Source organism: Oncorhynchus nerka, linkage group LG4 (assembly GCF_034236695.1).
Source record: "Oncorhynchus nerka isolate Pitt River linkage group LG4, Oner_Uvic_2.0, whole genome shotgun sequence".
Taxonomy (NCBI): domain Eukaryota; kingdom Metazoa; phylum Chordata; class Actinopteri; order Salmoniformes; family Salmonidae; genus Oncorhynchus; species Oncorhynchus nerka.
Genome location: NC_088399.1, coordinates 74,215,279 through 74,238,148, shown reverse-complemented (window position 1 = coordinate 74,238,148; position 22,870 = coordinate 74,215,279). Strand labels below are relative to the sequence as shown.

Genomic DNA, 22,870 nt, shown 5'->3' with positions numbered 1-22,870 from the left:
AGGGGACCATACTACTTCCTGTGTGCACAGCTGTCTCATCACAATTTTTATGTATATGGCAAGCTACTGAACTTTATGCATTTACACGTTCGTCATTTAGCAGACGCTCCTATCCTGATTAGTGCATTCATCTTAAGATTCAGTAGCTAAGTGAAACAACAACACATCACAATCGTATCAAGGACATTTTCCCTCAACAAAGTATTTATCAGAGAACTCAGTGCTAGTGGGAAAAGGAATTCCACATGGGCTGTGTGTGCAGGGTACACTAAATTAGAAGGGTTGCAGACACAGGGAGGGGACAGGTATAGAAAACACACAAATAGCTTCCAAAGCTACAAAAGAACAAAATGAGATCATCAGAAAATAACAATATATTTGCAGAACAACTCGGCAGAACCTCTCAGTTTTTGTGATAACACCGCCGAGTACAGCTGCCGTTGAAAGACACAGGGGGGACTGAAGTACTACCACTAAATGCCTAGTACAGGTAAAAGACATACCTCTCAGCACTGATTGTTGATGGTCTGGCAGAGGTGAAAGACACACCTCCCAACACTGACTACTGATGGCTTGGTAGAGGTGAAGAAAAACACCCCCTACAATACAACACACCCACAAATTGTTACACAAATGTGCATTATTAGACTGTTACACAAATGTGCATTATTTGTGCATGACACAAGTCATTTTTCCAACAATTGTTTACAGACAGATTATTTCACTTATAATTCACTGTATCACAATTCCAGTGGGTCAGAAGTTTACATTCGCTAAATTGACTGTGCCTTTAAACAGCTTAGAAAATTCCACAAAATTATGTCATGGCTTTAGAAGCTTCTGATAGGCTAATTGACGTCATTTGAGTCAATTTGAGGTGTACCTGTGGATGTATTTCAAGACCTACCTTCAAACTCATTGCCTCTTTGCTTGACATCATGGGAATATCGAAAGAAAAGACCTCAGAAATAAATTGTAGACCTCCACAAGTCTGGTTCATCCTTGGGAGTAATTTCAAAATGCTTGAAGGTACCACGTTCAACTCTACAAACAATAGTACGCAAGTATAAACACCATGGGACCACACAGCCGTCATACTGCTCAGGAAGGAGATGCGTTCTGCCTCCTAGAGATGAACTTACTTTGGTGTGCGAAAAATACAAATCAATCCCAGAACAACAGAAAAGGACCTTGTGAAGATGCTGGAGGAAACAGGTACAAAAGTATCTATATCCACAGTAAAAAGAGTCCTATATCAGCATAACCTGAAAGGCTGCTCAGCAAAGAAGAAGCCACTGCTCCAAAGCTGCCATAAAAAAGCCAGACTACGGTTTGCAACTGCACATGGGGACAAAAGTTCGTACTTTTTGGAGAAATGTCATCTGGTCTGATGAAACAAAAATAGAACTGCTTGGCCATAATGATCATCGTTATGTTTGGAAGAAAAAGGGGGAGGCTTGCAAGCCGAAGAACACCATCCCAACCGTGAGGCTAGGGGGTGTCAGCATCATGCTGTGTGGGTGTTTTGCTGCAGGAGGGAATGGTGTGCTTCACAAAATAAATGGCATCATGAGGTAGGAAAATTATGTGGATATATTGAAGCAACATCTCAAGCCATCAGTTAAAGTTAAAGCTTGGTCGCAAATGGGTCTTCAAAATGAACAATGACCCCAACCATACTTCCAAAGTTGTGGCAAAATGGCTCAAGGACAACAAAGTCAAGGTATTGGAGTGGCCATCACAAAGCCCTGACCTCAATCCTATAGAAAATGTGTGGGCAAAACTGAAAAAGCGTGTGCGAGCAAGGAGGCCTACAAACCTGACTCAGTTACACCAGCTATGTCAAGAGGAATTGGACATAATTCACCCAACTTATCGTGGGAAGCTTGTGGAAGGCTACCCATAACGTTTGCCCCAAGTTAAACAATTTAATGGCTACCAAATTCTAATTGAGTGTTTGTAAACTTCTGACCCACTGGGAATGTGATGAAAGAAAGAAAAGCTGAAAGAAATCATTCTCTACTATTATTCTGACATTTCACATTCTTAAAATAAAGTGGTGATCCTAACTGACCTAAGACAGGGAATTTTTACCATGATTAAATGTCAGGATTTGGAAAAACTGAGTTTAAATGTACTTGGCTAAAGGCCTTCGAATGTTTTGGTACCTACTGGAAAGCTCTTCTTTGTCGACACACATTCAGCATCGTTCACACCCTCTTAAGTTTTAGCCCCACCTATCTCTTTAAGGGTTGATCCGAGCGTTCTGTCCTAACATCAGAAGTCAAGCACCCAAGCTAACTGGCTAACGTTGGCTAGCTTGCTAGCTACTTCCAGAGACGAATGAGAGAACAGCTCGCTGACCATTTTACTTGCCTTAGCAGAGCTGGTTAGGCTGATTTTATGCTATCCAGACCGTTGGTGACTGCAACTCTGCTGCTTGCAACAATTTACGTTTTTTTGCAAACGTTTACTGACATGTAAAGTCAGCTAGCGAGCCAGCCAGCTAACGTTAGCTAGCTAGCCAACAATACAATTTGGCTTGAAATGAAAATGACTTTGTGTCAAAATTTGAAACATGCAATATCTGAAAATGTAACTAGCTAGACTATCCTAACCGTGCTCTGAAATCAGAGTAGATAGCCAGGGCGAATTTACCAGCTACGTCTATCAACAGTTGTCGCATAGTGGAGTCTTTTGTTAAGACATGTAGCTAGCTAGTTAGCTAAACAATTAACCATAATTCCAACTCAACATGTCCAACTCTGCATGAATATGCAGGTAGCTAAACAGCCAGGTTCAATGTTATCTAGCTAACATTAAGCTATAACTAGCAAAACAAATGGCTCTGAGATACAAATAATAAGATCATACACGTAACGTTAGCTACTGAGCCAGCCAGCTAACGTTAGCTAGCTAGCTAACAGTACATTTGAACTTGAAACAAAAATGACTTTTGTCATGGAAATATTTAATCAATAATATTTCTCAAATACCGGAGCCTGTGATTTCAATAAGACTTTATTACAGTAATATAAGCCGAGCTGGTTCATTAAGTAACTCCCTTTCCAGCCTTCACACACACTTTTTATGAAGGTTCATCCTTACGTCACACACATAGTAACTCCTCTTTATGTTAATGATTCATCCCCTCTGGCATTTAGCCACTGTTATCTTTTTGCCTTACACAAATGTTGGTTTGGTTTCACATTAGGGCATAGAAACATTATGCCATAGCAATGGTACACAAATAAACAGACATGCCCACTCTCAAGATAGGTGCATGTCTATTGGTGTCTAATGACACACAAATAGAGTGCACTTATCCTGCTGACTACTACGAAATGTATAATGGGCACATATGTAATATGTAACTTTTTCTGTGACTCATAAATTCATTTAGCAATTGTATTAGTATTTAAAGATGGGATACAAGTTTGTTATTAAGGCACATGAAAGTTCACATGTTCCAGAAGGCATTTCTGTCAAAAAATACAAGTTATGTTCAAATGGCTCCCCTATGAAGTAGTGACGAGCGACATATGACTAGTTTCCTGAAACAAGTGATTTAGGCCTGAAACAACGACAGTCAAAAGTACTGGCCAATCAGACAGTTCAAACATCCATTATTAGGTAGGCTACTAGTGAAGAGATACTAGGGGAAAGGTGGCACTTAAATTCAAGACATTAAGAACAGCTACTAATTGAATCCAAAAATATACTTGCTATGCTTGTTAAACACTACTAATCGTTCTGCCAGCTCCAATGGTGTTATGTATTAAGCATATGCAATATGTATGAGCAGTCTACACCGTGATACATTTGCACTGTAGATGGGAGGAATCTTAAAGTAGACATTAATAGAGGAAGTAGTATGTTTGTGTTAAAAGCCAGTTAATAAAAATTGCTTGTATGTCACGTGTTTTGTTCATTCGTGAATCTTTAGAGGCTTTTTTCAAGACATTTGGACAGAACATCATGGTCCAGTAATGTGGGTATGTGAGTTTGCGTGCGTGCGTGCGTGTGTGTGTGTGCGAGCATGCTGGGAACATTTGTCAAGGGCAGAATATTCCACCTACGTGAAGATGACAATGATTCAGTATCTGTTGTCTTAATGTCTATGTGACTTGACACGTTTGGAGATACACAAGGTTTTCTCCAGCTTGCTTATGCATTAGAGATGCAATCATTTGGATATGAGCACATTTTTCTTCCATGTACACTGTCAAAGTCATGAGTAAAAGATTAAACTAATGCCTGAATTAGAATTTAAACTAATGCCTGAATTAGAATTTCAATGGTTGAAAACCAATTTCAATGGTTATAAATATCCACTTTTATTCATAGGTTCTTGCTTTGAAAGAAGTTGCAATTCCCCAGACTTGTTCCCTCATGTCAAATGGTTCTCTAGTCTGCCTGCTTGTTTGTGAAAAAGCCACCAATATTTTATGCTGGTGCAAACATGCATTGTAATACCCAGTGCCTATTTTCCCTTCAGACTTGGTGAACATGCTGACAAATGTTATATGTGCTTTGTGTACTCTTATAAACCGGATGGTTCGGCCCTGAATGCTGATTGGCTGAAAGCCGTGGTATATCAGACCGTATACCATGGGTATGACCCAAAAATATTTTTGACTGCTCTAATTACGTTGGTAACCAGTTTATAATAGCAATAAGGCACTTTGGGAGTTTGTGGTATATGGCCAATGTACCACGGCTAAGGACTGTATCCAGGCACTGCGTGTTGCGTTGTGCATAAGAACAGCCCTTAGCCGTGGTATATTGGCCATACACCACAAACTCCCAAAGTGCCTTATTGCTATTATAAACTGGTTACCAACGTAATTAGAGCAGTCAAAAGTTATTGATCTGATTTTGCGATGCGATTTTGTGTGTGATATCAGCACATGATGCTGACTGTATTGTACTATATGTAACAAAGATGGTTACTGAACCCCAAGCCTCATATACTGTGTTTCCTGTCACCATGTGCCTTCAGGTGAGTATGTAGACCGCCAACTGTGCCGTGATGCCATCCTACCCATGCCTGTCATCTGTGAGGTGCCTTGCCCCAAGGACTGTGTCCTCAGTCCCTGGGCCTCCTGGTCCCTGTGCTCACACACCTGCTCCGGGAAGAACACAGAGGGAAGGCAGATGAGAGCCCGCTCAGTACTGGCCTACAGTGCTGGGGAAGGTGAGACGACAATCACACAACCTACAGCGTCAGACCTGGTTCCAGATCTGTTTGTGTAGTAGAGTCAACTCCTATGGTTGTTGTCATGCCAATCATAGGAGTTGATCTATGGGAGTTGGGACGACCACACTAGCGGATTTGGGACCAGGCCACACATCATCAGACTGGGGTTCAGATAGTACATGTTTTCTTTCAAGTATGTTGAGTGTTTGATGGAGCCTGTCAATAGTGCTTACCATATGGACAGGGTTTGCACTTTCGATTGGTTCTGTTGCACCAGATAAGCTCGATCATTTTGATCCCAGGTCTGCACAGCATGCAGGAGAGTATCTGATATATCATGTGAGGCTGCTGAAGCAAGCATTCACCATGCCCTCTATTTCTGTTCTATGTTACAGGAGCCAAATTGTCAATATTGTATAAATTATTCTGTATGTTCCTCCTCCTCAGCGACTGCTCAGGTTGTAGCCTGGGTTACTGTGATGCAGGGTAAGGTTCTGTGATGTGGCATAGTCACAAGGAATAACAAGCGTGGAAACTTTAGGATAGATGCCTGAACTACTCTCTGGAGCTACATTTTCAATGTTTAGGTTCAAAGCATCTGAGTGTGAAGTGCTTAGAGCCCTAGTGTTTAGTATTCTTTATAGCACCTTTCACAAATGTAGGGATTGGTAATAGAACATTCATACCTTTGCATTTATCTTCCTTTAAGGTCTATCGCGGGTGCTCAAGGTTCTTGCACTATTCGGTACTATAATTTCCTATGCTCTTAAAATGCCGTGTTCCCATAGATGTACTTATTCAGCTCTGTAGATGTTATAAGTAGATGTATGTAGTTGATATACTGTATGGCTACCTGGGTACCAATCTATTTCCCCTCACTGCCTGGTCAGCATAACTTTATGCTTGTACTATGAAAAACGTTTACAGACCCTCAACAGCACAGTGCTAGTAAAAAGCATTCCTTAATGTAAAGTGCTGCCTGACAACCTAAGGAGAGGAGACTGAAACCCTAAGGACAGGAGACTGAAACCATGAGGAGAAGCAACTGAAATTCCAAAGAGAAGCAACTGAAACCCTCAGGAGGGACAACTGAAACCCTAAGGAGAGGCGACTGAAACCCTAAGAAGGGTTTGACTGAAACCCTAAAGAAAGGAGACAAACTCTAAGGAGAGGAGCCTGAAACCCTAAGGAAAGGAGACTGAAACCCTAAGGAGTGGTGACTGAAACCCTAAGGAGAGGTGACTGAATCCCAAAGGAGAGGCGACTGAAACCCTAAGGAGAAGTGACTGAAACCCTAAGGAGAGGAGACTGAAACCCTGAGGAGAAGCGACTGAAATCCCAAAGAGAAGCAACTAGAAACCCAAAGGAGGGACAACTGAAACCCCAAGGAGAGGCGACTGAAACCCTAAGGAAAGGAGACTGAAACTCCAAGGAGTGGTGACTGAAACCCTAAGGAGAGGTGACTGAAACCCAAAGGAGAGCCGACTGAAACCCGAAGGAGAAGTGACTGGAACCCTAAGGAGAGGAGACTGAAACCCTGAGGAGAAGGGACTGAAACCCAAAGGAGAGCCGACTGAAACCCGAAGGAGAAGTGACTGGAACCCTAAAGAGAGGAGACTGAAACCCTAAGGAGAGAAGAAGTATAAGTCTGGTCAGTATTGGAACTAGTGCCTCTGGGTTAGAGTCTTGCAGTCCAAGCTGCCAGTCACGCCCTGAAAACCCATTGCTATACAACCTACACTGAGCTGTACCATCGCCTTGCAGTAGATAAGCATGTTGTAGCCCATTGCATAACACTGTAGATGTCCTCCATTGGACCATAGCAAGACAGTGTCTGTCTGTGGCATATTCAGAACACCCACACAGTTTTCTCTAAATGGATACGGGTATGCTCTGGCATGGGGAGGACAGTCACACTATCATCACTGCAGAAACAGAATCAACTGAATGACTCGCATCATTTATTAGCCTTCCTACGCCTCAGCAGACAGACACACTGTCCAGGACTAATGGCAAGAGATGTGTGTGTGTGTGTGTGTGTGTGTGTGTGTGTGTGTGTGTGTGTGTGTGTGTGTGTGTGTGTGTGTGTGTGTGTGTGTGTGTGTGTGTGTGTGTGTGTGTGTGTGTGTGTGTGTCAGACTCCAGGTGTGGGCTGAGCGTAGCATGAAGTCCTACAGATTGAGGACCTCCCAATTCAGACCCGAGTCATAACTTGAGATCTGCATAAATTATGGAGTGGTGTCAATTTGAGCCAAAATTCAAGTGGTGTGGTGATCTCAAGTTAGGCTCTCAGGGAATAGAGAGAGCAGTTTACAGTCAATTGGAGAACATAGCAGAATAGAAATGACTGGGTAATTCCAACAGGGTTGAGCCCGTAGAGTAGGCCTAACTAACAATTACAAAATTACAAATTAGGACACTCTCGTAACGAGATGAAGGATTAGCTTTGGTAGCCAAACCCACAAGTTACAGTTCAGTAAATAACAGTGGTAGGGAGAGTTTGCCTTGTTGTACATGACTTAGAGAGCTCTGTAACATAACATGAAGGGAAAGAAGGTTCTTCATTGTGTCACGAACCAGCTCAAAGTCCATAACAAAAAGGGAGATGCGTGGAGATAAGGAATAACAAAGAAATATTTATTAACTGAAATAACCTAAATACAATTAACAATGGTGTGTAGTCAGGAATCAGTAGTGTAAGTGAGTGGTTGCGTGCATAGATGTGATAATGAGGGGTGTTGAAATGTGCCAAAGCAAACAAACAAAACGGCCACAAAAATGCCACAACCAAAATCTAAAGGTGTGTCTGCATGGAGAGAGTCTCCTCAACAAATGCGGAAGAGGTGTATTTATCCCGGGACACACCCAGGCCCAGGTGTGTCCCATGTTCCTGACATCCCTCCCAGCTCCGCCCCGCCGACATCCTAATAAGGAAAACAAGGGCAAAGAGAAAGAACACGGCAGACAGAGTGGGAGGGTCATCACAATTGTAAAGGATGTAAGAAAAGATAACTCCCACACAATATTACCTCTGCATATTTTTTATGGTCAAAGACCTTATACAAGACTTGAAAAAAAAGAAGTAAATATCATCTTTTATAAATGACTTGTTGAAGGACAGGCTTCCAAGGGGCTACATGGAATTAAATTCTATATCTTCTCTCTGTGTGGCTTTTGAAGACAGAAGCACATCCTAAAGTACGCTCCATCTGTTTTCCCCTGCTCCACTATTGATTGGCTGATCTTGGTCCTTCTCCAGCATTGATTGGTGGATCGTGGTGGTCCGCCATCCTTGATTGGACAATCTCTGTTCTTCTCCTTAATTTATTGGTGGTTCTCATTGATTGGTCAATGCCCCTTGCGGTTTGTAATGGCTGACCTTCCACTCGGGGTCTGGTATCCCAGCGAGCCTCTAATGACATCCTATCATGGTGAGAGGTGGTCAAGGGTCATACACTCACAAATATAACACACACACACACACACACACACACACACACACACACACACACACACACACACACACACACACACACACACACACACACACATCACAACCATCTGTGGTGAGGGGTGGGAAGGGGTCACATGCTGTCCACCTGGTGTCTAAGATACTGTCAGGCCCAGGGTCAACTCATCTCCGTTGTCTCCATCTCCATGACTGCTTTCCCCCAAGGGACTATACTGGTTTATTTAGCTCTGAAACTGCTGTACTGTTGGTTTTAACCCCATGAGTGGAACCAAAAAGACAAGTTAACCTTAAGAGCACAAAGACACAGCTGGATCGTTTGAATGGAAGTGGAGAAGGTTTGGTTTATGAGATATACAGCTTAACTTACTCTCTTTCTAGTTATGATAAGATGACAGAGTTGTCAGCTCAAGCTCAATAGCCAGCTCAACGGACAAAACTATTGGCTGAACAACCAGTCAAGACAAACCACAATCATGTAACTGAATAGTATCACCTGTATTTGAATGTGATGTTTGTGCTTCTGCTTTCTCTTTGGGGTCTTTTTGAAAAACTGCTATAGAGTTTTAAAAATACAGTATATTTCATTGATTGATCATTTGGTTGTTGTGTGTTTGACAGGCGGGGTTCAGTGCCCCAACAGCATTGCTCTCCAGGAGGTGCGGAGCTGCAATGACCACCCTTGTACTGTGTACCACTGGCAGACAGGGCCCTGGGGACAGTGTATCGAGGACATGTCGGTCCCCCCTGCCAACTCCACAGCGGCCGGGGTCGGGGTCAGGGGAGGGGACTCCTCCTGCTCTGTGGGGATGCAGACGCGGAAGGTCATCTGTGTCCGGGTCAATGTAGGGCAGGTGCCTCCCAAAAAGTAAGAGTCCCTCCTTCAAAATAAGAGTTATTTTTTCAAAGTAAGAGTTCCACCTTCAAAGTAAGACTTCCTCCTTCAAAGTAATAATAATACATGGCATTTATAGCTTTGAGTTCTTCCTTCAACGAGAGGACTGAATACCAATATAAGTGTATATGACTATCATTTTTGTGGAAAGTGAGAGAGGAAATGAATTAAATGAAATGTCAGTAGAACAGTTATGCTTATGCTGATGTGGTGTAATTGTATTCAGGGTTCCATAAGCCTTTGCTAAGCATAATTCAAAGCACGAAAGCACAGAGCCTTTGTCCCAGTATCTGTCTATGGAAGGAACAATATCCTATTGTTACCACTGTCTATCTGGCTGTATAGCTGTGAGCTGACGGGTTCCCTGATGGGTTTCTGCCTGGGTTCCAGACAGTTGTTCTAAAGTATCTGGGTTCTCCCTCCCTACCACCCTAAGGGTATCTGCCAGGGGACGTGAATCATAATAATGAATTAGCTATTTATTTATTCAGCTTTAATAGTAGCATTATCCTGGCAGGATGAGCTGGAGCTACTAGGCAGACTGGGGATGAGCTAGGTTCCACGCTGGGTATGGTAATGAACCCTGGGCAGTTTTATTCCTGCGGTTTATGATTCTCCCATCCAGGGTTTAATTTTACCCAGCTACCATTTCACACTATCACACCATGCTGCTCTGGGACTCACACACATGAACATTATTAGGGTTTATTTGTGGTGTGAAATTGTTACAGCTGCTGAACTACTATCACTAAACACACTTGATCCCACTAGGTTTTGGACGATATATTAATATGTCATAATATCAAATAATGAAATCGTATAATGTCACGAATGAAACAGGTATGATATGCTTATGAGTTCATTACCATTACAGGACATGAATTAGCTAACAATGTAGCACTGTTACAGAGGTGATATGATATTCAAAGCAATGAAGGGGCTTAATCTGAAGCCCTAAAGCCAGTAATTCATAGTATACTTGGAGAATCCCTGATATTCCTTACAACAAGGACCCAGTATTGATATTCTGTATACTGTAAACAGTTGGATTATTTTGACAAGACAAATATGCCTTCATAAACATAAACGATAAGGGGGCAAGGGGGGAGCAAAAACCCACAGACACTCCCCTCTGTGGAATGAGTTTGACACGTCTAGATGATGTGATTTCAGGTGTCCGGAGAGTATTCGCCCTGAGACGGTCAGGCCCTGCCTCCTGCCATGTAAAAGAGACTGCAGCGTCACCCCCTACAGCGACTGGAGCGCCTGCCCTGCCACATGTAAAGAAGGTACCTACTAGCCTTCTCAAACTTTTCAATGTAAAGGCCTCTCAACACACTCAAGTACACATTATTGGGAAAAATGCCACTATGTCAAGAGAGAGTGGCATTCAATATGCCAAGCAGGTACATCCTATTATTGTCAAGTATGCATTACAGTACAACAGATAAAGAGCAGTTTGTCCATGACAAAAATGCTCAAGAGATGGAGCCTAAGCCATATGGTTTTGAAATGAGCATGTGCTTCAAAGCATGTGAAGAAGTTCATTAGAACAGAGAATTCTAAATAATAGTGGGTCTGTTGTTAAGTGTTTGCTTCCTGGTTTCGACAGCCCTGACAAATGGACAAATCTGACAAACAAAACACTTGCACAACTATAAAATGATTTCTCTTCTCCTCTTCAAATATTTGTTTTCGAGCTGAGAGAATCATCAAGTCAAATCTGTAGGAGCTGTGACATCCTAGAACAGCAACCAACGAACACTCATTGTTGCCTGGCAACCTTTTTCTATATAAAGAACTAGAACAAATGCTGCTAATAAACAAAGTGCCGGGCCAATTTAAAGCAATTTGCCCGCACACTGCAACAACCTCTTTGTAAACTAGAAAACGCTTGTTAGCATACATATTTCTGCGATTTCCATTTCCCGGGATTGAGTGTTGTATTCATGACTTCACATGACTAGGAACATTTGCTAAGAAATACTTTATACAGTCTATAAGAACAGTCATTTGGCTTGTTTTTAGTAATCTTGCTTGTATTATTTCAAATGTGGCACCCAGATCATCTGGCTTTACTAGGAGTATATGGTCATGGATTTGTCCGTCTCCTTGGAGAACCATTGGAGCTGTCAATATAACAGAATATCCTACAATATGAATATAGTATATATCTCCTGTAGCTAGCTACCTCTATGGATCATACATTGCAACATGGATTTGGCCACTGTAATAGGATTCTGATGGACTTCTTGTAATGGCAATAAAACCTGAGTTGGGTGGACACCAGCAGAAAAGTGAAGCCCACATCAATCAATATTCCATACTTAATTATTTCATTACCTTCTCTCCAAACTGGTCAGGAAAGTACATATCTGCTGGAGAACACCAGACTAGAGAGCTGGGAACCAGCTGTGCTCCTTCATTACGTTTTAGTGTTCTTCATGTTCAAGGTTAATGACACACAGCTGCTAAAAGTCAACAGCAAACAAAACACTTGTTTTACAAGGACATTTCAAGGACCTGTGATTTGCAATTACTCAAGTAGGTAACAGGCATTCGTCATGATAATTTTCCACTTCAAGACTCGATGGAAGTAGCTTGAGTACTGCTGTTATTGTCTCTGTCTAGTGATTGGGCCAGTGTGTGAATAAAGTGTTTTTCTATGGGTTATTATAAGGTGGCAACACGAAAAGGAAACAGAACAGGAAACGCATCATCATCCAGCTGCCAGCCAACGGGGGACAGGACTGCCCAGAGGTGTTGACTCAGGAGAGAGACTGTGAGGCGCCGTCTGTCTGTTTGGGATACAGGTAAGGCTCCATTGTCCACCAAGACCACTCTACTCTTTTGACTAAAGCGGTATCAAGTTAAATAGAGCAAGACTTTGACTATGACTCTAAAGATGACTCAGCTGTGTCCTGTTTCTTCTACTGCAGGTGGAAGACACACAAGTGGAGGCGATGCCAGTTGGTTCCCTGGTCCGTTCGTCAGGACAGTCCTGGAGCTGTGGAGACCTGTGGGCCTGGACTGCAGGCTAGAGGTGAGCAACAAAATCCTGCATGCGCTACTCAATATGATTCTGGGGGCAAAGAGTCTGAACTGACGGATATATAAGAAAATACCTTGGTCTTGAGAGACTTTAAAAAATATTATTTTGACCATGGATTCAATTAAGTATATTATTTTTGCATCTCGGCCTACTTTGGTTTTTCCTTTTCATGGTTTTGAACTTGACAGTCATGAGAGACCGGTCACATTCATATTGTATGTGAAGTACATGTAAATATTTGATCTGCGCTTGATTTAACTTGCTTCGTACTGTGCATGTGACTGTGGAAATGTGTAGTATTGTTGATGTGAGAAAAAGGGAGTTAGGCCTCAAATTAACACCTTGGGCTTCATGTATCTTCATGTATCTTTCATCTCCTTCTAAATGTTACGCTGGGACTGGTGGTTAAATAACCAAATCGTTCCTCCAAAACTCTTCCCTATAGCTGTACCAGGCATGAATTAGTTACAGTAAGGTTTAAACACAAAATGTTAATTCTGGTGGATTGCTTTGTGTTGAACTCGACGAAGCATGACAGAGAGCGGCAACAATGCATCTATCGGTCTTCGATTTACAAAATGGTGTCAGTCAGTGAATTGAGAGCATAGAGTTCTTCTTCCACTCCTTGCACCAGACCTCTAGTAGCATCTTGAAGTAGAAGACTATTATCTGATCAGATGATGAGCACCTTTCAACCTCCTTCTTCACACTCCACATTAGTCCACATTACCTGTAATGGTATCTGTGTAGACATTGACACAGGGGGAGAGACAATTCAATACAGAGCTCTGGCTCCTCCTCATTCAATGATATCTAGTCGGGTTTGTTTGGGTGGGAAAGTCAATAGACATTAGACTACGTTCAGTTTCATCACTTAATGCTGTTCTCGCCTCTGTGTGTGATATTAACTGAGCGAACAGGAGACAGAGAGTGCGTATGAAATCTAAGTCTATTCCCTATGTAGTGCACTACTTTCGACTAGATCACGACAGGGAATAGGGTGCAATTTGGAATGCAATGTAGTGAGTCATACCAACTAGCAATGAGTCATTCCAGATCCCACAGTGACAGTACTGTAGGTTAATCATCACTTTAAACACAGTCAGGTCTTGATCGCCTGTGATGGGACTCTCGTGTTTAGCTCCAAATGCAGCCAAAGGGCATTAACCAAATGAGATTGTGAGTCTCCCCTAATGAAAAGTGTCCAACGTGTGTACCAAAGCTTATTTCCTCACACCATAGCAACCACCACTTCATTCCTTTTTCTTTCTTTGTTTCTTTCTTTCTAAAGCTGTCTCATGCTGGAAGCAGGACGGGGGTCAAGCGGACATGGGAGCATGTCTGAAGTTTGCCAGCTCCATGCCCTCTCTAACCCAGCCCTGCCAGCTCCCATGCCAGGACGACTGCCAGCTAACCGCCTGGTCCAAGTTCTCTTCCTGTACACAGGACTGTGTGGGCGTCAAGACCCGCAAGAGGATGCTAGTGGGTGAGTGGACTGGAGTAGGCTGTACAAGTACAGTAAAATAACTAACTTTGTATTTGGTATTTTACTGGATCCCCATTAGCCGCTGCGAAAGCAGCAACTACTCTTCCTGGGGTCCACACAAAACATGAAACGTGACATGACACAGAACATTAATAAACAAGAACAGGTCAAGTACATACAGTAAATGTAAATGGTCACACATTGCTTACATGTCAGTACATACACACATAGGTCAAATACATAATATATCATAATATTTTGTGGTACCAATGAGTGTCCGAACTGTGTGCCAACTGCTTGAACTGGCAGTTCGGTACCTTCAACACATCAATACCTCGCACAAAGAAAAATAGTGATGCAGTCAATCTCTCCTCAGTGTTGAGCCAGGAGAGATTGACATCTCCCTCCGTGTAATACAGATACAATACAGTATGTGCTGCTTTGTTCTGGACCAACTGCAATTTACGTATGTCCCTCTTTGCCGCACCTGACCACACAGTTGGGCAGTAGTCCAGGTGTAACAAAACTAGGGCCTGTTGGTCCGGTCTGGTCAACTGAGATGTCAAGAAGGCAGAGCAACGCCCTATCATGGACAGACCTCATCCCATTTTAGCAACCATTGAGTCTATATGTTTTGACCATGACAGCTTTGGTTACACCCATCAGTTTTGTCTCCTCAGCTTGCTCAATCGCCACATTATTCAATAATAGATCTAAATGACATTTAATGTTGAGCGATTGATTTGTCCCAAAAACAATGCTTTTAGTTTTTGAAATATTTAGCACCAGCCTATTGCTAGTTACCCATTCTAAAAATAACTGGAGATCTATGTTATGGGTGTCAGTTAGTTATTTTGTTGAGTCTATTGTTGAGTTGTCAATGTACATAGACACACAGGATTTATGCAAGATCATTGGAAGCTCATGAGTAAAAACTCATAAAAACTGCCCTAGCCGGCCGCCCTGCGGTACACCAAACTCAACTGAATTTGTATTGGAGAGACTTCCATAAACGAAAAACGTCTGTTCTATTAGACAGGTAACTCTCAATCCATAATAAGACAGATGTAAATTCATAACACCTACATTTTTTTCAGCAATAGGTTATGATCAATGACATCAAAAGTGTCCTTCTCTGTAAGCATTCTGAATGTGTACATTTTAATATCTTTGCATTTGATCAAGCACCATTTTTTCCTAAAGTTTGCTGAGCACTTGTAACAGGCTGATTGGTCAACTGTTTGAACAATTAAAGGGTGCTCTGCTATTCTTGGGTAGTGGAATGACCTTTCCCTCCCTTCATGTCTGAGGGCACACAGTCTTCTAGGCTTAAATTGAAGATGTGGCAAACAGGAGTGGCAATGTATTCCGCTACCAAATTTAGCAATTTACAATCCAGGTTGTCGGTACCAGGTGGTTTGTTCTTCATTATTAATATCTCACCTCTTCCACACACACTTTGCAGAACTCAAAAACTACAGTGCTTGTCTTTCATTACTTGGTCCATTATGCATGAACATGAAGGCTCAGCATTTGTTTTTTTGCATGTCATGCCTAACTTTGCTAATCTTGTCAACAAAAGAGTGGTTGGCAATATCAACTGGTTTTGTTATGAAACACCCATCTGCTTCAATGAAGGATGGAGCTTTTTGGCCTAGAATGCCATATAAAGTACTCCAAAGCTTTTTACTATAATTCTTTATATAATTTATCTTCATTCCATAGTATAGTTTCTTCTTCTTTTTGTTAGTTATGTGATTTCTCAATTTACTGTATGTTTGCCAGTCTATGTTCTCAGACTTATTTGCTCTTCCCTTTGTCTCATCCCTCTCAACCATACAGTCTTTAAATTCATCATCTATCCATGGGGATTTAGCCGTTTTAACAGTTAGTTTCTTGATGGGTGCATGCCTATCAGTAACCGGAAGAAGCATCAATCCCATGGGGATTTAGCCGTTTTAACAGTTAGTTTCTTGATGGGTGCATGCCTATCAGTAACCGGAAGAAGCATCAATCCCATGGGGATTTGGCAGTTTTAACAGTTAGTTTCTTGATGGGCGCAGGCCTATCAGTAACCGGAAGAAGCCGTTTCATAAGTGCTTCAAGTGCGGCGTGAGATTGTTCCTCATAACATCCATCAGACCAACAACTATTTTTCATATCTTTGAAATAGGAATCCTTGCAAAAACTCTTGTATGATTGGTTATACACAATTTTTAGGTCCAGTCTTCGTAACTTTGTTTTGAATTTTTTGTCTATTATGATCACTACATCCGATGGGTAGCTTATTTTTGAGTGGTCAGCTTGATGACAACCAGTCAATATTTAGGTCAACCAGAAAATATACTTCTCTGAGATATCACATACATTATCCAGCATTCATAGTCCAAATACTGAGTTTTAGCACTTGTTGGTCTATATCAACTTCCTAACGAGAATAGGCTTTAGTTGAGGCAGATGAACCCGTAGCCATTTTACTTCTACATCATCTGACATGAGATCCTCTCTCAGCCTAACAGGAATATGACTCTGGCCCTACATAGCAACACCTCCACCATTTGCATTTCTATCTTTACTATATACTGTATTCTATAACATTGTATACTCTAGCTACTACTGCATCATCATAGGAATTGTCTAAGTGTGTTTAATAAGAGATGAACAGAATATTAATGTTTTCTGGTGTTAATAAGTTGTTAATTTCATAAACCTTGTTTATTATGCTACATATGTTACTATAGGCTATTTTTGTCCTCTTCTGGGTTGCTTGTGTGTTTTTAGTGCTATTCCGAGAGGCTCATCTGAGGTAGACATATCAGTGACATTTACATTTAAATCAATGGTACTGAGTGGGCTGCCCACAGTGGGCTTCTTCCTAAAGCAGACAGTTTCAGTGCAAACTGTGGAATTCAATTATATGTGGATATCAGTGGAAGCTCCTCAGAGGATGAAGGGATAAACAATCCTCATTAGTGAATTTCATGAAAATAAAAATAGTGAAACATAACAAATATATAGTAAATCTATTCACGTCACCAAATAATTGAATTAAAAACACTGTTTTGCAATGAAGGTTATAGCCTCAACAGCCCCAACAGCACTCTGTAGGGTAGCACCATGGTGTAGCCGGAGGACAGCTGGTTTCCGTCCTCTCTGGGTACATTGACTTCAATCCAAATCCTAGGAGGCTCATGGTTCTCACCCTTCCATAGACTTACACAGTATTTATGACAACCCGGAGGATGTCCTCTAACCTATAAGAGCTCTTGCAGTATGAACTGAAATGTTGTCCACCCAATCAAAGTAACAGAGAAGGAATCTAGTACTGAAAGCATAAGCTACAGATAGCTAGTACTACAGTGCATAAAATGTGGTAAGTAGTTAACTCAGAGAGAAAGACAATAGTTTTGAACAAATTCATTTCTTTAAAAATGAAGGAGAAGCGAGAGAGAGCTAGCTATATTCACTTTCACTTAGCTAGCGAATCCTGCTAGCTAGTTTAGCCTATTCAAATACCCGGCTTAAACATAGAGGGATGCTATGTTAGCTAGCTCACTATGGCTGTCCAACACTGGAACTCTTGCAAGTCAAGGTAAGTGTTTGATTTGATTAATTTATTGCCACCGGGGCCCACAGGTGTAACTGCTAAACTGCTTGCTAATTGTACACTGTACTGCATGATTATATCGGGTTTACTAACGTGTTAGTTCTAGAAGCTATATTGACTATGACCTCAGCTAATATGGTGACAATGATGCAGGCTGTGTGTAGTGGTTAGCGGTATTGATATGAAGGTTTGGCTTGGAAAGGTTTTTCACCTGCTCACAGACAACTGATGTATTGTGCTCTGAAGTTCACATGCGAAGGGAAAAAGTGAGAGGAGGCAGAGAGCATGTAGAGGCGAGAAGAAATTATACAATGAGCAAAACGATCATTCTGTTTGTATGTAGCTATGAAAGTGAACTGTGTTTGTATGTGATATGGGGTGCATTCATTCTGCCAATTCTGTTGGAAAACTTTCTGAACAAGCTGACTACCACATAGTGATTATTTATAAGATATTATCATAAGGTTTAGGCTATAACGTTGCATTCATTCTTGCAAAAAACAGCCAGAAGGCTTAATATTTCAAGTGCAAGTGTTGGTTAAGGAAAGAGTTATTTGGTTTTGGAGGAGGGAGATTATTTAAGATCATCTTTGAAGAGGTAGGGTTTCTGGTGCTTTCGCACGATGGGCAGGGACTCTGCTGTCCTAGCTTCAGGGCCAAGCTAGTTCCAACATTGGGGTGCCAGGATAGAGAGCTTGGACTGGGCCCTTCACCCTATAGGATGGCAAAGAGACCAGAGGTGGCAGAACGGAGTGCTCGGGTTGGGGTGTAGGGTTTGAACATAGCCTGAAGGTAGGAGGGGCAGTTCCTCTTGCTGCTCCGTAGGCAAGCACCATGGTCTTGTAGTGGATGCGAGCTTCGTCTGGAAGCCAGTGGAGTGTGCGAGAAGTGGAGTGAGATGGGATAACTTGGGAAGGTTGAAAACCAGGTGGGCTGCAGCATTCTGGATAAGTTACAGGGGTTTTATTGCACAAGCAGGAAGTCCAGCCAACAGAGAGTTGCAATAGTCCTGACGGGAGATGACAAGTGCCTGGATTAGGTCTTGCGCCGCTTCCTGTGTGAGGTAGGGTCGTACTCTACGGATGTTGTACGTGATGTTGTACATGAACCTGAAGGAGCGAGTCACTGCTTTGATGTTTGAAGAGAACGACAGGGTCACGGCTCTTTGTACTCTCAGAGGGTGACACTGTGGAGTTGTCAATCGTGATGCAGAGGTCTTTCAGCGGGCAGGCCTTCCGGGGTTGAGGTTGAGCTTGATGTGGTTGGCCGACATCCAAGCTGAGATATCTATCAGGCACAGAGAGATGCATGTCACAAAATGGGTATCAGAAGGAGAAAAGTAGTTGAGTGTCATCTGCATAGCAATGATAGGAGAGACCATGAGAGCATATGACGGAGCTGAGAGACTTGGTGTATAGAAAAGGAGAGGGTCTAGAACCGAGCCCTGTGGGACACCAGTAGTGAGAGTACGTGGTGCAGATAATAGATCCTCTCCATGTCACCTGTTTGGAGCGGCCTCCCAAGTAGGACGCAATCAAAGAGGGTGCAGAGCCTGACACCCATCCCTGAGAGGGTGGAGAGGATTATATTTTGGTTCACAGGGTAGAAGGCAGTGAATAGAGCTCTGGCAGTGTGGAGTGCCTCCGTGACACAATCTCAGTTGAGTGATCCATCTTGACTGATTAGGCTCAACAAGATCGTTCTGAGAGAGATGAGAGAGTTGATCAAGTGTTTTGGAAAGAAAAGAAAAGGGATACAGGTCTATAGTTGTTGAAGGCAGATGAGTCGAGTGTTGGTATCTTGAGGAGGGGAGTGACTTGGGACATTTTGAAGTCAGAGGGGATGCAGCCAGTGGTCTGGAATGAGTTGGAGGGAAGTGAGGAATGGGAGAAGGTCTCCAGAGATGGTCCGGAAAAGGGAGGAGGGGATAGGGCTGAGCGGACAGGTTGTCGGGTGGCTAGACCAACAGCCTGCATATTAAACTTAAACAGAAGCAAACGGAACGAAACATGGATAAACATACATTCATTTGTCCAATAGAAACTCTCATTTGCAACTGTTGGACTAATATTACACCATATATCAGCTAGATTCAGGCAAGAGTGCGCAAGGCGGTATTGAATGTGTCACTGTCTGTCACCTTGATCATGACCTGTACACCTACGTTGTAAACCTTCATTCATAGGCTAGGTTTCAACCTCATGATGGGTGTAGGGAAAATTAGAGTATCATTTAGTAGCCTAAACCTATCACAGTTACATTGAACTGGGTTAATGGAATGTGAATGACAGTCATCTAATATGGTGTAAAATATGGCCATGCTCATAAAAAATATATATATAATTAGGTTACTTACATTCACTGCACTTCTATTCTCTGGGATATAATCTGATTTCCATGTCCTCTGTTGGTTATTATGACAGGAGGACTGTGGAATAGATCTCAAAACGCATCTTTTAAGCTTTCCTTAGGGTGTTTTTTAGTCGTTTCACTTTTGTCATTCTTTAATTTTTTAAATCTTATGTTTGTTGTGTAGTAAATATTTCAGCTTTTATTGGTATTGTTTTTATTCGTTTTTATTAGAATGCATTGCATTCCATGTCTGAATAAATACAGCTTGATTTGATTAGAACCCCAAACTGTCAGTCTCTGAAGCAGTTCGCTATGCTGATGGAGGAAATCCTGGAACCCCTGAGGTTAGTTCTCTTTGTCTCTCAGTGGACTGTATTAGGTCTACAAGTACAGTAAACTGACTAACTTTGTCCTTTTTGTCTGTGTAGAGACACAATGTGACTAGAGCCTTTGGCCACAGTTTGCAAGTTCAGAAGAAGTCATCCCTAAATACCGATACAGGCTCACATATTTATTTATTTATTCATCCCCCTAATGATTAAGGTTAGTATGAGGGTTAGATCCTATTTCCTCTGGTCCTATAGATCTGTTAAGTGCAGCTTCCTACCTAAAGAGACTGAAGTACTTGACATGACTTTGACGTTAAGGTTCCAGTGCGAGTGAGACAGTATCACTGCATAGTCAGATGCCAGAGTGTCACAAATCTTATTTGGTCAGTCAACAGTCTAAGTGCCCTCTACAGTATGCCTGGAGGTCAGTTGAATGTATAGCATAAGGATTATATAGGATAATCCTATAGGACCCTGAGATTCTTCAGGAAAAACTCACTTTGCTAAAAGTGACTTGTATCGAACCCCCCATTTTCACCTGGTCCAAGTTAGCGGATGTTGAGTAAAAATATACATGATCCTTTATCTGGATCCAGGATATCGGCTTTTTACAACGTTTCTTTCAATACTTGCCATTCGGTATGGTTATTCTCCGGTTTGGCTATTACCAATCTAAGTGATTGCCGTTCGGGTTGTATGAGTTAGACACAGCCAGAATGCATATCAGTTTTGATTGATCGCCTGTCCTACCTTTCTCCCTTCTCTCTTCTCAGGAAAGAGCAAAAAGCGAGACCAGTGTAAGAACAACCAGGTGTACCCACTCAGTGAGATCCAGTACTGCCCCTGTAACAAGTACAACGCCCAGCCCGTGGGGAACTGGTCGGACTGCATCCTGCCTGAGGGTGGCCGTGTGGAGGGCCAGCCGGGCATGAAGATCCAGGGGGACATCAAGGAGTGTGGCCAGGGCTACCGCTACCAGGCCATGGTGTGTTACGACCAGGACAACAGACTGGTGGAGACGTCACGGTGCAACAGCCACGGTGAGTCTTACAGGCCTCTCACCAACATCCAATTACTGTTCATGTCTATAAGGAGGAAGTCACCTCGTTATGTATGATGATGTTAGTCTGCAGTACCTTTGTCACGGTGCAACAGCCACGGGAGTCACATCCAGTGTCTCTCTTCCATCTCTCATCAACTCCCTTGAAGCTATATTCATTTAACATGGCCACTGTGATTCATAGTGGATGTCTGTATCTCCATTTAAAGGCCTGCTCAGTGATATGACATCATCATACACAGAACAGTCTAGTTCCTGTTACAGAAAACAGAAAACGAGTGTGGAGAAATGCAAGTTAAGGAAATTAAAAATGCTTTGGCTTTGGTCTTTGGATTTCTCATCAATTTGATTCAGTTTATTATTGAATACGTTTCGATAATGTTGTTCCCTTGTTCTCTCCATCAAGAAAGTATTTATCCCAGCATTTACATGTGTTCTCTTGATGTGGCTCCATTCGAACCAATTTGATGTCAGATTGAGAGTGCAGAGCAAACACTCTTCTCACTGTGTCCTTTTCAGCATCCACTGATTGTAAATTCAATAGAGAACAAATCAATGTGATAACGAAGAGGAAGGGCCTGCTCAGCTTGATGCAGTCGCTCTGCCCTTAGCCCAAACGTGTCAAAGGAACATTAATCACATTTAAACCAATCACATTTATTTATAAAGCCCTTTTTAAACCAGCAGATGTCACAAAGTGCTTATACAGAATCCCAGCCTAAAACCCCAAAGAGAATGCAATGCACATGTAGAGCATCAGAGCTGCTTTCGTCCCAACAAGCTGTATTATTAGGAATACACAGTAGTATCGCCTTCGAACCAACGCTGAGACGAAAGTTAGGAATCACAGTGCTGTTGTCGCTTCCATGTTAACCCATGGAAGGTTGTAGCGCTAAACCAAGTGCTTACAGCAGTGAGTGGCCTTCAGTGTTTGTTCTCTGTAAAAACCAATGCCTTTATGAATCATAGCTTCACTTGCAGTATGGGGCCTGGGGTGTGGTTGATAGTGTAGAGCTGCGACGTGATGAGATGGCTATTGTACTGTATGTCTACCTCTCCATCACCACTGCCCAAGTGCCCTACATGTCACACTGTGAAGGATTAGGGTGGCATTTTTTCAAGCTTAAGGAACCCAAGGAGATCAGTGATGATGCAATGGCTATAAAGGAGTTACTGGTATTATAGCTCTATTGCTCCAACAACACAATCAACCTACCTGATTGGCTCCCACACGTGCTATAGATTACATTATTTTATTGTATTTTTTAAATTGGATTATTACTCTAATTATTATTATAATTTAAATACATAAAATAAAATAAAATAAAAAATAAAATGAATAAATTACATTAAAATGAATTAAAATTCATTGAAGGTAAATGGTTACCTATACAGCTTTCAAACCAATACATTTTTCGGA

The 22,870-nt window shown here is 42.1% G+C and overlaps 1 protein-coding gene across 1 annotated transcript in view; it reads left to right on the top strand.

The window, feature by feature from the left end:
* LOC115128799 (thrombospondin type-1 domain-containing protein 7A-like) overlaps positions 1–22,870 on the top strand; it is a 171,131-nt gene that overhangs the window by 113,819 nt on the left and 34,442 nt on the right. Inside the window, exons 7-13 of the mRNA XM_065017826.1 lie at positions 5,003–5,197; positions 9,291–9,537; positions 10,738–10,853; positions 12,245–12,377; positions 12,504–12,607; positions 13,908–14,102; positions 21,164–21,430. Of these exons, the coding sequence (XP_064873898.1) occupies positions 5,003–5,197; positions 9,291–9,537; positions 10,738–10,853; positions 12,245–12,377; positions 12,504–12,607; positions 13,908–14,102; positions 21,164–21,430 (1,257 nt within the window). The remainder of the gene's footprint in view (positions 1–5,002; positions 5,198–9,290; positions 9,538–10,737; positions 10,854–12,244; positions 12,378–12,503; positions 12,608–13,907; positions 14,103–21,163; positions 21,431–22,870) is intronic.